This window comes from Megalobrama amblycephala, linkage group LG16, assembly GCF_018812025.1.
Source record: "Megalobrama amblycephala isolate DHTTF-2021 linkage group LG16, ASM1881202v1, whole genome shotgun sequence".
Lineage (NCBI taxonomy): Eukaryota > Metazoa > Chordata > Actinopteri > Cypriniformes > Xenocyprididae > Megalobrama > Megalobrama amblycephala.
The window spans coordinates 2931089-2943811 of NC_063059.1; the positions used below are offsets into that span (position 1 = coordinate 2931089).

Genomic DNA, 12723 nt, shown 5'->3' on the forward strand with positions numbered 1-12723 from the left:
TCTAATGAACTGAAGAATCCTCAGTGTAAACTGGAAATACTGAGGAAAGATTATGACTCTCACACATTAAATAACATTTGTAGGCAGTTGTTCAGATTTTCAGAATTTGAAGGCTGTAATCTCTAGGGGTGTAACAGTTCAGAAAATTCATGGTTCGGTTTGATACGACACTGTGGTGTCATAGTTTGGTACATTTTCGATACAGCAAAAAGAAAGAAATGCCAGAGATATTTCCTTGAATTATATTTATTTATTTATTTATTAAAACTAACATCATAAAGTGATCGTTTTTTTTTCCTTTTTTTTTTACTTTGAACAATGATGGAGCTATACTTGACCCATCTTCTGGGGTGTCTTCTTAGCAACATATAAAACAAAAACAGCTCCTTTATATATATATATATATATATATATATATATATATATATATATATATATATATAAATGAAATGTAATATTGTAGTAGTTATAAACAAATACAAAAAAAAAAGATTTACTCGTGAAGGAATAATGTAACGGGCTCAATTACATCAAAGAGTATAGAAGTCAAGAGGCGAAAAACCATTGCGTTACCAAGGCAACGACTGATGCTTTTGTATTACAATCCAAAGAGCGGCCGTTATCATCCCCACAGTGGAAAATGAGACTGTAACCATTCCAGCTGGCCCGGATCGGTACAGTTATGCAATGAGATCTCAAAAGCATCAGTCATTGTCTTGGTAACGCAATGGTTTACTGATGATATGAGATATAAATAACGGCCACGTAATGGAGGATGATCAGATATTTCTTCTAAATTTATCATTAATTTGTTTACATTGCTCTGCAAATAGAGCACCTTGCCAGCTACAGAGAAACTGGTAGCTAGGAACAGACAAGTGACCAATACTGAGTGGCGATGTCACTTCATGGATTCTACCAGCACAATTCAGCACAGTTTGACAATTCATGTTGCCTGTTAGATCATTTGAGCTGCTTTGTTGAGCGCAGTGGCACTGAGAACATAATATTTCACACACTTTAAGCTCTTTTATTTTCCAAATGTACGGTTCAACATGAATACGTGTATCGTTACAACCCTAGTAATCACACATGAAAGTATCAAACTGGGAAATTTCATTAGTAACCATTATAACATTACATTACATGGCATTGATCTACTGATGTCATTGTTCTCTACAGGTTGAGCCGTTGTGGTGTCACAGGTGAAGGTTGTGCTGCTCTGGTTTCAGCTCTGAGATCAAACCCCTCACACCTGAGAGAACTGGATCTGTCTGGGAATAATCTAGGATACAGTGGAGTGAAGCTGCTCTCTGATGGACTGGAGAAACTTCACTGTACACTGGACAAACTGAAGTAAGATTATGACTTTTGCATATGAATTAGCATTTACAGGCTGTTATTCACATTTTCAGAATTTGAAGGATGTAATCACACATGAAAGTATCAAACTGGGAAATTTCATTAGTAACCATTATTACATTACATTACATGGCATTGATCTACTGATGTAATTGTTCTCTACAGGTTGAGTTATTGTAGAGTCACAGATGAAGGTTGTGCTGCTCTGACTTCAGCTCTGAGATCAAACCCCTCACACCTGAGAGAACTGGAGCTGTCTAGGAATTATCTAGGAGACAGAGGAGTGAAGCTTTTCTCTGCTGGACTGGAGAAACCTCAGTGTAAACTGGAAATACTGAGGTAAGATTATGACTCTCACACATGAAATAGCATTTGTAGGCTGTTGTTCACTTTTTCAGAATTTGAAGGCTGTAATCACTAGGGGTGTAACGGTTCACAAAATTCACGGTTCAGTTCTATATATGACAGTGGTGTCATGGTTTGGTACGTTTTCGATACAGCAAAAAGAAAGAAATGCCAGAGAAATTTCCTTGAATTATATTTATTTATTTATTTATTAAAACTAACATCATAAAGTGATCTTTTTTTTTTTACTTTGAACAATGATGGAGCTATACTTGACCCATCTTCTGGGGTGTCTTCTTAGCAACATATAAAACAAAAACAGCTCCTATATATATATATATATATATATATATATATATATATATAAATGAAATGTAATATTGTAGTAGTTATAAACAAATACAAAAAAAAAAGATTTACTCGTGAAGGAATAGTGTAACGGGGCTCAATTACATCAAAGAGTATAGAAGCCAAGAGACGAAAAAACCATTGCGTTACCAAGGCAACGACTGATGCTTTTGTATTACAGTCCAAAGAGCGGCCGTTATCATCCCCACAGTGGAAAATGAGACTGTAACCGTTCCAGCTGGCCCGGATCGGTACAGTTATGCAATGAGATCTCAAAAGCATCAGTCGTTGTCTTGGTAACGCAATGGTTTACTGATGATATGAGATGTAAATAATGGCCGTGTAATGGAGGATGATCAGATATTTTTTTCTAAATTTATCATTAATTTGTTTACATCGCTCTGCAAATAGAGCACCTTGCCAGCTACAGAGAAACTGGTAGCTAGGAACAGACAAGTGACCAATACTGAGTGGCGACGTCACTTCACGGATTCTGCCAGCACAATTCAGCACAGTTTGACAATTCATGTTGCCTGTTAGATCATTTGAGCTGCTTTGTTGAGTGCAGTGGCACTGAGAACATAATATTTCACACACTTTAAGCTCTTTTATTTTCCAAATGTACGGTTCAACATGAATACATGTATCGTTACACCCCTAGTAATCACACATTAAAGTATCAAACTGGGAAATTTCATTAGTAACCATTATTACATTACATTACATGGCATTGATCTACTGATGTCATTGTTCTCTACAGGTTGAACAGTTGTGGTGTCACAGGTGAAGGTTTTGCTGCTCTGGCTTCAGCTCTGATATCAAACCCCTCACACCTGAGAGAACTGGATCTGTCTGGGAATTATCTAGGAGACAGTGGAGTGAAGCTGCTCTCTGATGGACTGAAGAAACTTCACTGTACACTGGACAAACTGAAGTAAGATTATAACTTTTGCATATGAAATATCATTTGTAGGCTGTTGGTCAGATTTTCAGAATTTGAAGGCTGTAATTTCTAGGGGTGTAACGGTTCAGAAAATTCATGGTACAGTTTGATACGACACAGTGTTTGGTACATTGGTACATTTTCGATATAGCAAAAAGAAAGAAATGCCAGAGAAATTTCCTTGAATTTTATTTATTTATTTATTAAAACTAACATCATAAAGTGATCTATTTTTTTTACTTTGAACAATGATGGAGCTATACTTGACCCATCTTCTGAGGTGTCTTCTTGGCAACATATAAAACAAAAACAGCTCCGTTATATATATAAAAAAATGAAATGTAATATTGTAGTAGTAATAAACAAATACAAAAAAAAGATTTACTCGTGAAGGAATAGTGTAACGGGGCTCAATTACATCAAAGAGTATAGAAGACAAGAGGCGAAAAACCATTGCGTTACCAAGGCAACGACTGACGCTTTTGTATTTACAGTCCAAACAAGAGCGGCCAAACAAGAACTGTACCAGCTGGCCCGGATCAGTACAGTTATGCAAAAGCGTCAGTCGTTGTCTTGGTAACGTAGATATTAGATATTTCTTCTAAATTTATCATTAATTGGTTTACATCACTCTGAAAATAGAGGACATAGCCAGGTACAGAGAAACTGGTAGCTAGGAACAGACAAGTGACCAATACTGAGTGGTGACATCACTTCTCAGATTCTACCAGCACAATTCAGCACAGTTAGACAATTCACATTACTTGTTAAATCATTTGGGCTGCTTTGTTGAGCGCAGTGGCACTGAGAACATAATATTTCACACACTTTAAGCTCTTTTATTTTCCAAATGTAATAGGATTAGTCCAACAAATCTTTCAGTTTGCAATGTGTACTGAACCAAAAGCCTCATACCGGATGGTTCAGTATGAATACGTGTATTGTTACACCCATAGTAATCACACATGAAAGTATCAAACTGGGAAATTTCATTAGTAACCATTATTACATTACATTACATGGCATTGATCTACTGATGTCATTGTTCTCTACAGGTTGAGCCATTGTGGTGTCACAGATGAAGGTTTTGCTGCTCTGGCTTCAGCTCTGAGATCAAACCCCTCACACCTGAGAGAACTGGATCTGTCTGGGAATAAACTAGGAGACAGAGGAGTGATGCTGCTCTCTGATGGACTGACGAATCCTCACTGTAAACTGGAAATACTGAGGTAAGATTATGACTCTTAAGGCCAGTTCACACCGCACAGACAAACGGCAACAAACACCAAAAAACAAGTTGGCAGTTGGATTTAGAATTTTATGAAAAATAACTGTCATGTTCACACTGCCCAAACAGACACCAACAAACACTGATTGAACATGGTCAGTCAGGTGAAAACAAACTCCAGCAGATGCCAACACACTGATCAGACAAAACCCAACAAATGTTTTTTGTTAGTGTTAGCCTGTGCGGTGTGAATTGACCTTTACACATGAAATAGCATTTATAGGCTGTTGTTCGCATTTTCAGAATTAGAATGATGCAATCACACATGAAAGTATCAAACTGGGAAATTTCATTATTAAACTTTATAACATTACATTACATGGCATTGATCTACTGAGGTCATTGTTCACTACAGGTTGAGCCGTTGTGGTGTTACAGATGAAGGTTGTGCTGCTCTGGCTTCAGCTCTGAGATCAAACCCCTCACACCTGAGAGAACTGGATCTGTCTGGGAATAAACTAGGAGACAGAGGAGTGATGCTTCTCTCTGATGAACTGAAGAATCCTCACTGTAAACTGGACAAACTGAAGTAAGATTATGACTCTTACACCTGAATTAGCATTTACAGACTGTTTTTCATATTTTTGGAATTTGAAGGATGCGATCACACATGAAAGTATCAAACTGGAAAATGTCATTAGTAACCATTATTACATTACATTACATTACATTACATGGCATTGATCTACTGATGTCATTGTTCTCTACAGGTTGAACAGTTGTGACATCACAGGTGAAGGTTGTGCTGCTCTGGCTTCAGCTCTGAGATCAAACCCCTCACACCTGAGAGAACTGGATCTGTCTGGGAATAAACTAGGAGACAGTGGAGTTAATCTTTTCTGTGATATACACACTTCACGTCAGTTGAAAATGCTGTTTTAAAGCATTATTTCCTGGTTTTCTTAAGTTTTACCTGTGGTAGAAATTCACCTGTAAAATAAAGTCAGACAACTCAGTTGTAAAAATGAATCAGTCTTATTCCAAATGACGCTGGGCTGCCTCTCTGCAGAGAGCTACTAAAGTGAGCTCTAAAAATAAATTTATTTAGTAAAATCATAACAATTCATTTATTACTGAGACAGACTTTAAAAATTGATTGAATAAATAAATTGACAGATCATCATAAAGCCTCCTACCTTCTTTTACCATGCATGTGCACCTCAAGTACATCTTCATCTACCTTGATCTTCCTCAAAATCAAATAATGTTCTTAACTTATGCACATAAATATTTTTTACTTGGAAACATCTTATTTGATTCCTTAGATTCTCCCAAGGCCTTCTGTTATGTGTGTGACAGCCGATTTGTCATGTAACTGACACGTGACACAAGATTTGACAGCTGTTTCCACTTGTGCGTCCATGCCAGGCCACCAGTAGAGTTCTCTCAGCCTCCTTTTCGTCCTCACGATGCCCTGATGTGTGTCGTGTGCAAGCGCAATGAACTTGGGCTGGAGACATTCTGGAACTAGGAGGCGGCTGGTCCCATGCACCACACAACTATCCTGGAGTGAAAGTTCATGACGTACTTGAAAATATGTCTGTAAAGCACGATCCAGTGCTTTTGCACACTTTGGCCATTTTGAAGTGAATAGTCTGCATAGCTCGGCTTGAATAGGACAAGAATCGCATGTTGCTTTGAACTCAGAGCTGGTTATTGCAGTGAGCGTAGAAGTGAGTGCTACAACTTCAACATCATGTTCCAGACTAGGTTCAGTACTAGGCAGTGGTAAGCGAGATAAACAGTCTGCAGTCACATTCTCACACCCTGGCTTATACTGAATGTCGTACGTGAATGCCATCAGCCTAGCTGACCATCTGGCTATGCGCATACCGGCTCTGCCTTGACCGTTAGATGTCAAAAGAGTGGTCAGTGGGCTGTGATCTGTCCGCAGTATGAAGTGTCGTCCCCACAAGTAGGTCCTCCATCTCTCTATGGCCCAAACACATGCTAGTGCTTCTTTTTCTACCATGGAGTACTTCCTTTCTGCTGCTGTAAGGGTGTGTGAGGCAAATGCTACTGTTTTCTCTGTGTTGTCTGCATGCAGCTGGGTAAGAACATATCCAATTCCATAGTCTGAGGCGTCTGTGGTCAGTTCTGGATTGAAAAGTGTGAGGGCAGCACTATTCACAATAAGTCTCTTTACAGTCTCAAAGCTCTCAAAGCTCTCCAGAGCCTCAGGTGACCACATGCATGGAAAAGCCTCGTAAAAGCATGTGCATTGGCTCCACCATGGTAGCATATTTTGATATGAACTTAGAATACCATGACGTAAGCCCCAGAAATGAATGAAGACTAACCTCGTCAGCCATGGGCGGAGCGTCTGCCACTGCAGAGACATGCGAAGCATCAGGCCGCATTCCTTTCCCAGACACCGTGTGGCCCAGAATGGCATTTCTGGCTGTCTGAAGTGACACTTTGCTGTGTTCAGTTTCATTCCTGCCTTATGATGTTTTATTAACAAAATTCGGGAGGAGCAAGTTCAGATAATTAACCTAATTAGCACAGGTGGAGAGCATTCAGTTAATCAACTCAACCAATGTCAAAGGTATAAATTCAGCAGACTGACTTCTGTTCATCTGAGAGTTTATCAGCATTAGGCCTCGCCCTACATTCCGTCTAAAATCGAGCTCTCGCCGTCTGTCCGATGAAAAATTCTTCGTCCTCAAGGAATCTTACCTCAATTTTCTGGCCTAAAAAGTGATTATCCTCCACACCGCACCACCGCCGATCCCTCGGCGTTGTCTCGCGGGTCTTGGCGGTCTTGGCCCAAACAAACTGGCCCAGCATGCCGAGGCCTACCACGGGCAACATATCCGCGATCTTTTTCCCCGTCTTTCTCATCTCCAACTCAATCTTTCCGGCCATAAAGAAATGGATAATAAAGCCCCTCAAACACCAAGCTCGTGTCTCGGGCAATGCTGCCCAATTCCCGCAAAGGAGTGGGCCTTCCTCCACAGTCAGGCCGCTGCAACAGGCTCTCAACAAGCCGCGCCGCTGATTCATTGTCGGCCAGCTTTCTCTCCACCCTGCTGGCTCAAAACTGTAAAAAACACAGCTCAAATCCTTTTCGTTTTCCCTGGTTGAACTTGCTTCGCTTTGGTCACTAAATCACAAGAACAGTTCATGCTATCTGGATACTCAATTTTGATCGGAAGAAATATGTTTTGAAATTTGAACCGTTTTCATAGATTTGCCATTTCTAATCTAAGGCGCTGTACAAACAGCTCGGACATCATGTGCAGTCAGATCGCATGCACAGTTGCAGAATTAATAAGAACTTAACGTCAACGCTGTCCTGAGATAAACATAAAATATAACGCTATATAATTTTCAGCTCTAACCGATTTGTTTCTGTTTTGAAGTAACTCAAAACCCAGCTTCCGTTAAAGAGACGCTGCACAGACTGGTAAGACAATTTCATACACTCATTCATTCTCACTAATGGATTCAAATAAATTCCACGACTGTATCTGTATAAAATAATTAATGTTAAGACTCAGATAACTGATGAAAATAACTGTTGAGGGTTCCTCCTAGTGATGGGAGAAACAAAGCTTTTGAATCAATTGAACCGCTTTGAGAAATGATTCGGTTTCCCTCGAATCGTCACACGCTGGTGATGTCTACTGGTCAGAGGTAAATGCACCGTAGTCAGTTCAAGCATGCATGGGAAAACATTTTCCAATCAGCTGCAACTGTTTTAAGTGTTAAATGCTATTAACAATTATCTACACCATTAGATAATACTATAGCTGATGTATCGCGGTAATGCAGTATACAAAATGGACCGAATTTTCATAAATGTATAAAACAGACCAGATTTTTCTCTTAATGCTTCATTAATAATGAGAACAGGCTTTGTTACCAATCAATGAATCATTGTAAACGCATTCAGCAGTGTACGTTCAGCAGAAGCTGCCTCAAGTTACATGGAATTTATGCATTTGCACTTCAATTATAATAAAAAAATAATAATAATAACTAAATAAAAATAATAATAATAATAATGAATCGCTTAGTGAGTCAGCTACTCGTCTGACTCATTCAAAACAGATTCATTTAGAAACTAAACAAAAACAATGCTCTTGCTCGCGTCATAAACTATCAGCAGCATTTTTTCTGGCATGAAATTTCCAACCTGGACTGGAGAGCAGTACTAAAACTTAATACAATGTTTATTTATATATATATATATATAAAAAAAGTAAATAAATAAAAATAACGAGTGCAAAGCTGCTATATTGATGAATGGAATTGCATTTGTCTGAATCGTCTTAGCAAAGATGTTTTTATAAATAATTACACCTGTTCCAGAAGTGAAACTTTATCTTAAAAAGGTGCAACTTTATCTTATTGCAAGATTGGGGAACAATAAGGCACTACACAACATTTACCACACTGGGCACAGTAGACAAGCAATGGCAGTCTCAATTTAAAGATTTTGCATTAAAGTCATTTTATTAAATTGTTGTTACAGTCATCTTGTTTTGTTTGCTTTATGAAGGTCGCCAGCAAGATCAGTGCACAGATTTGATCTGAAATTCAGGCCGCTGGCTCCAAAGGTGGACCCTGACCCAACCTATTCACTTTTCCAAATATTTGTTACGCACAGGACAGCAACCAAATCAAGTCAGTTTTGTAGAGCTTTTTACATGCAGGCTGTGTCGGGGCAGCTTTACAGTGAAAGCAATATAATTTTGGCTGCACAGCAGCTCTAGAAGAAAATGGTGCCATTGTGCAGCTTAAGTAAGTCCAGTATTGATTCATTCCATCATAAAACTACTTATTCATAGTTAATTTATCTATACAACAGCTCTGGATGAAAAGTGATGTCATCATCCAGGACAGTTCAGTTTGCATACAATGGTGTGCAGTGAAGACAATGAAGGCAGATCAAAACATTGTTGAATATCAAGTGTCCACAACTAAGCAAGCCAGAAGCAACAGCGGCAAGGAACCACAGCTGCCCCAAAAGGCCTCTCTGAGCATCAGAGTCAAACACTCTAGTCGCTGGCCATCAGAGGTTTTAAAGATCTATATCCTATCTAATCCAATCGCTTCCATGTTAAAGAAGCTCCGCAAACCCTTACCAGCCAAATTCTTCAGCTTCAGCTCGTTCTCTCGCTAAATCCTACAAGCTCACCATATCCACCTCAATTAACACCATCAATCCACTAAAATGGTCTCGGTGCAGCAGCGTCTTCTCACCTGATTCCGCAGGAGCCCACTCTGTTCTTACATTGCCGCTCCCGCAGGAGCTCCTTCCCTGGCAAACCTTGCCTTCGGCGCAGCAACGTTATCTCCATGCTCTCGCAGGAGCTCAGTTTGTCTGGCTGATCTTTCCACTGCAGCTGCAACGATGTCCCCTCCACTCCCATAGGAGCCCAATTCTATAGCAAAAAAAAAAAAAAAAATCTTTCATCTTTCGGTTGGTAGGGCTCACCCGTTTGACACTGAGCATTGGTCTCCTGTCAGACGTAACCAGAGCCCTCCCGATCGGCCGCTCCAAATCACGCGCTCCCCGTCAATTGGTCGGTAGGGCCCGTCAGACAGACGGTTTAACTCGTACTGCTCCTCATTTATCGGCCGATAGGGCTTTACGCATCTGATACAACGAGCATTGGTCTCCTGGAGCCCTCACGAGCCCTCCCGATCGGTCGTTCCAAATTTCAGCTACCCATCGTTTGTCGGCTAGTAGGGCCCATCCGCCTGGTACAGTGATGCACTCCTGTCAGTGGCAACATGGGCTCTCCTGGTCAAGCGACCAGGCTTCTTGAAACGCCAGTCCGCCAATTCTCGGCGTCTTTTGGGGGTTTCTAGTCTGGCGGCTGTCCTTTTTGCTCTTTTGCTTTTTGGGGGGAGTACTCTGGGTTCGGGCCAAAATTCCGAGCTCGGAGCCCTCTCCCCGGACAGCACGCCAAATACGCAAACCTTACTCCATTTAATTATATGGATATGTGTACTCGTGAAATGATGTTTTATTAACAAAATTCGGGAGGAGCAAGTTCAGATAATTAACCTAATTAGCACAGGTGGAGAGCATTCAGTTAATCAACTCAACCAATGTCAAAGGTATAAATTCAGCAGACTGACTTCTGTTCATCTGAGAGTTTATCAGCATCCCTCCTCCACCCCATCTCCTCACTTATAGTTCTATCTACTTTTACCACACCGGGGGGAGTACTCTGCGTTCGGGCCAAAATTCCGAGCTCGGAGCCCTCTCCCCGGACAGCACGCCAAATACGCAAACCTTACTCCATTTAATTATATGGATATGTGAACTCATGAAGTCAATTCGTTGCAGCACAGATTGCAGGTTTTCATCATGTTCCTCAAGTGTTGCTCCTGCGACCATGATGTCGTCTGAGGCCAGGCCATACGGAACTCTTTTGAAACTAAATAACCCATCATGCGTAGATAAACGCAGTAATATTTCGACTGTCCTCATGCAACACAACCTGATGATAAGCACTTTGGAGGTCTAATATGGAAAACATTCTAGCTCCAAACAGGTTTGCGAACATTTCCTCCATATGCGGAAGAGGAAAACCACTACGTCCACTACGATAGCTTTATTAGACTCACGTAAGTCTGACACAGAGCCGAATCCCCTCGTCATTTTTTCTGGTGCCCACTTGTGGCGAGGGGGGCATGGTTCAGGGAGGTCTGCAACGGGAGAGAGCGTCAGGAGACGCGTGGTGAGTGAGTGGGTTAAATGTAAATCACGAACACCTGTTTCTCATTCCAGTAATTGGTGCGGAGACAGGATAAAACGCCAGGAGAAGCAGGAGTGTGTGAGAGAGAGAGGGACTGCTGACTGAGACGCTGAGCACGGCAACAGCAACTGGAGTGAAGCCCTATTGTGGATTGTTTATACCAACGTTGGATTGAAGCCCTATTGTGGATTGTTTATTTTGTTGCACAGACTTTTGTTGGACATTTTTATACACTGAATAAAGCTCAGTCAGCAATCAAAAGCCGACCCTGTCCTCTTCCTTCCCTACGAACTCTGAAATTTACTACACCACTATCGGGGAGACCCACTCAGAAGCATCCACAGGCTCGATTACATCCTGTTGTACAAGCTTCTGTAATTCCTTGGACACCTCATCGCGGATTGAGAAAGGTAAGTGCCTGAGTTTTTGTTGAATGGGCTGAACCTCAGGCCGAATCTTGACAGGATGTACAAATCCTCTTGCACATCCCAGTCTGTTTTCACAGCTTGCAGCTACAGATGAGACAGGATTCACACATTGGGCGGTACTGATCTGGCCATCACATAATTGTAAACACAGTCCAGTAAAGAGGTCTCTGCCCAGCACAGCTGATCCCTTTTGTACGATGTACAGGTCTGCAGTAGTACAATGGTCACCATATGAAATGCTGGCGGGCAGGCATCCTTTCATTTCAATTGCATCGCCCCCAAAACTAACTAGACTGAGTTTTGGTGATGAGAGAGGTGCTTGATTGAACAATGCAGTGTAAATGGACATTGGTAAAATGGACACAGCTGATCCAGTATCTCCCATTAGCTGAACGTCCTGTTTTTGTCCTGTGCTTACACTTATTTGTACTGTACACATTATTTTGCCACAGTCACAAGCAGAATGTTCAATATTTAACACGATCACTTCAGGCACTGTAATTTCACTCACCCGTTTGCTTCCACGACATCTCTCCTGAAAAATCCAGCTAAAACCAGCCTAAGCTGGTCAGGTTGGTTTTAGCTGGTCTCCCAGCCTGGTCATAGCTGGTTTTAGAGGGGTTTTGACTTTTGACCAGCTTAAACCAGCTGAACACCTGCTAACCCAGGCTGGGAGACCAGCTTGACCAGCTAAGCCAGGCTGGGAGACAAGCTAAAACCAGCTACTTCCAGCTTAAACAAGCTAAGACCAGTCAACCAGCTTAGGCTGGTTTTAGCTGGATTTTTCAGCAGGGATGCCTTAGCATAATGTCCTTTTTTGTTACAGTTCCTGCACACCGCATCCTTAGCAGGGCATCCAGGAAAATTAGCTGCATGCTGCTCGGATCCACAGCGGTAGCAGGTAAGTGAACGGGTGGATTTGGGAGGTCCGCACATCGTGCTGACTTTACTTTTTGGCCTGTTGTGTTGTTGAACTGCTTGTACTGAGTTGTCCGATGACGTTATTATCGCTTTGGCCTCCGCTGTTGCAGTTTCTATTTGCCGCGCAACAGTCATAGCTTTCTTAAGGTCGAGTGGTACTTCCAGCAGAAGCCATTCTCTGATGCGAGCTGAATTAGTCTTTTCAACCAGCTGGTCGCGGATCGTCTCGTCCTCCATAGCACCGAATTCGCAGGTGGCAGCAAGTTCACGCAGAGCAGCGACATACGCTTTGTTGGTGGAAGCGGTAACGTTCAGCAACCACATTAACTTTAGGGACAAAAAAGTCCTGGATTGCACTCAATGCAGAAG

General features: G+C 41.4%; 1 protein-coding gene across 5 annotated transcripts in view; it reads left to right on the top strand.

Moving 5' to 3' along the window:
- LOC125248545 (NACHT, LRR and PYD domains-containing protein 12-like) overlaps positions 1–8946 on the top strand; it is a 34610-nt gene extending 25664 nt beyond the window's left edge. For 2 of the 5 annotated variants that reach the window (XM_048160489.1, XM_048160490.1), the window contains 7 exons: positions 1–44; positions 1183–1356; positions 1528–1701; positions 2816–2989; positions 4054–4227; positions 4642–4815; positions 4997–8946. The exon at positions 1–44 is cut by the window's left edge and continues 130 nt beyond it. In XM_048160489.1, the coding sequence (XP_048016446.1) occupies positions 1–44; positions 1183–1356; positions 1528–1701; positions 2816–2989; positions 4054–4227; positions 4642–4815; positions 4997–5168 (1086 nt within the window). In that variant the 3' untranslated portion in view covers positions 5169–8946. The remainder of the gene's footprint in view (positions 45–1182; positions 1357–1527; positions 1702–2815; positions 2990–4053; positions 4228–4641; positions 4816–4996) is intronic. The other 3 variants (XM_048160491.1, XM_048160492.1, XM_048160493.1) reach the window with 3 other exon arrangements.
- The last annotated feature ends 3777 nt before the right edge of the window (positions 8947–12723 follow it).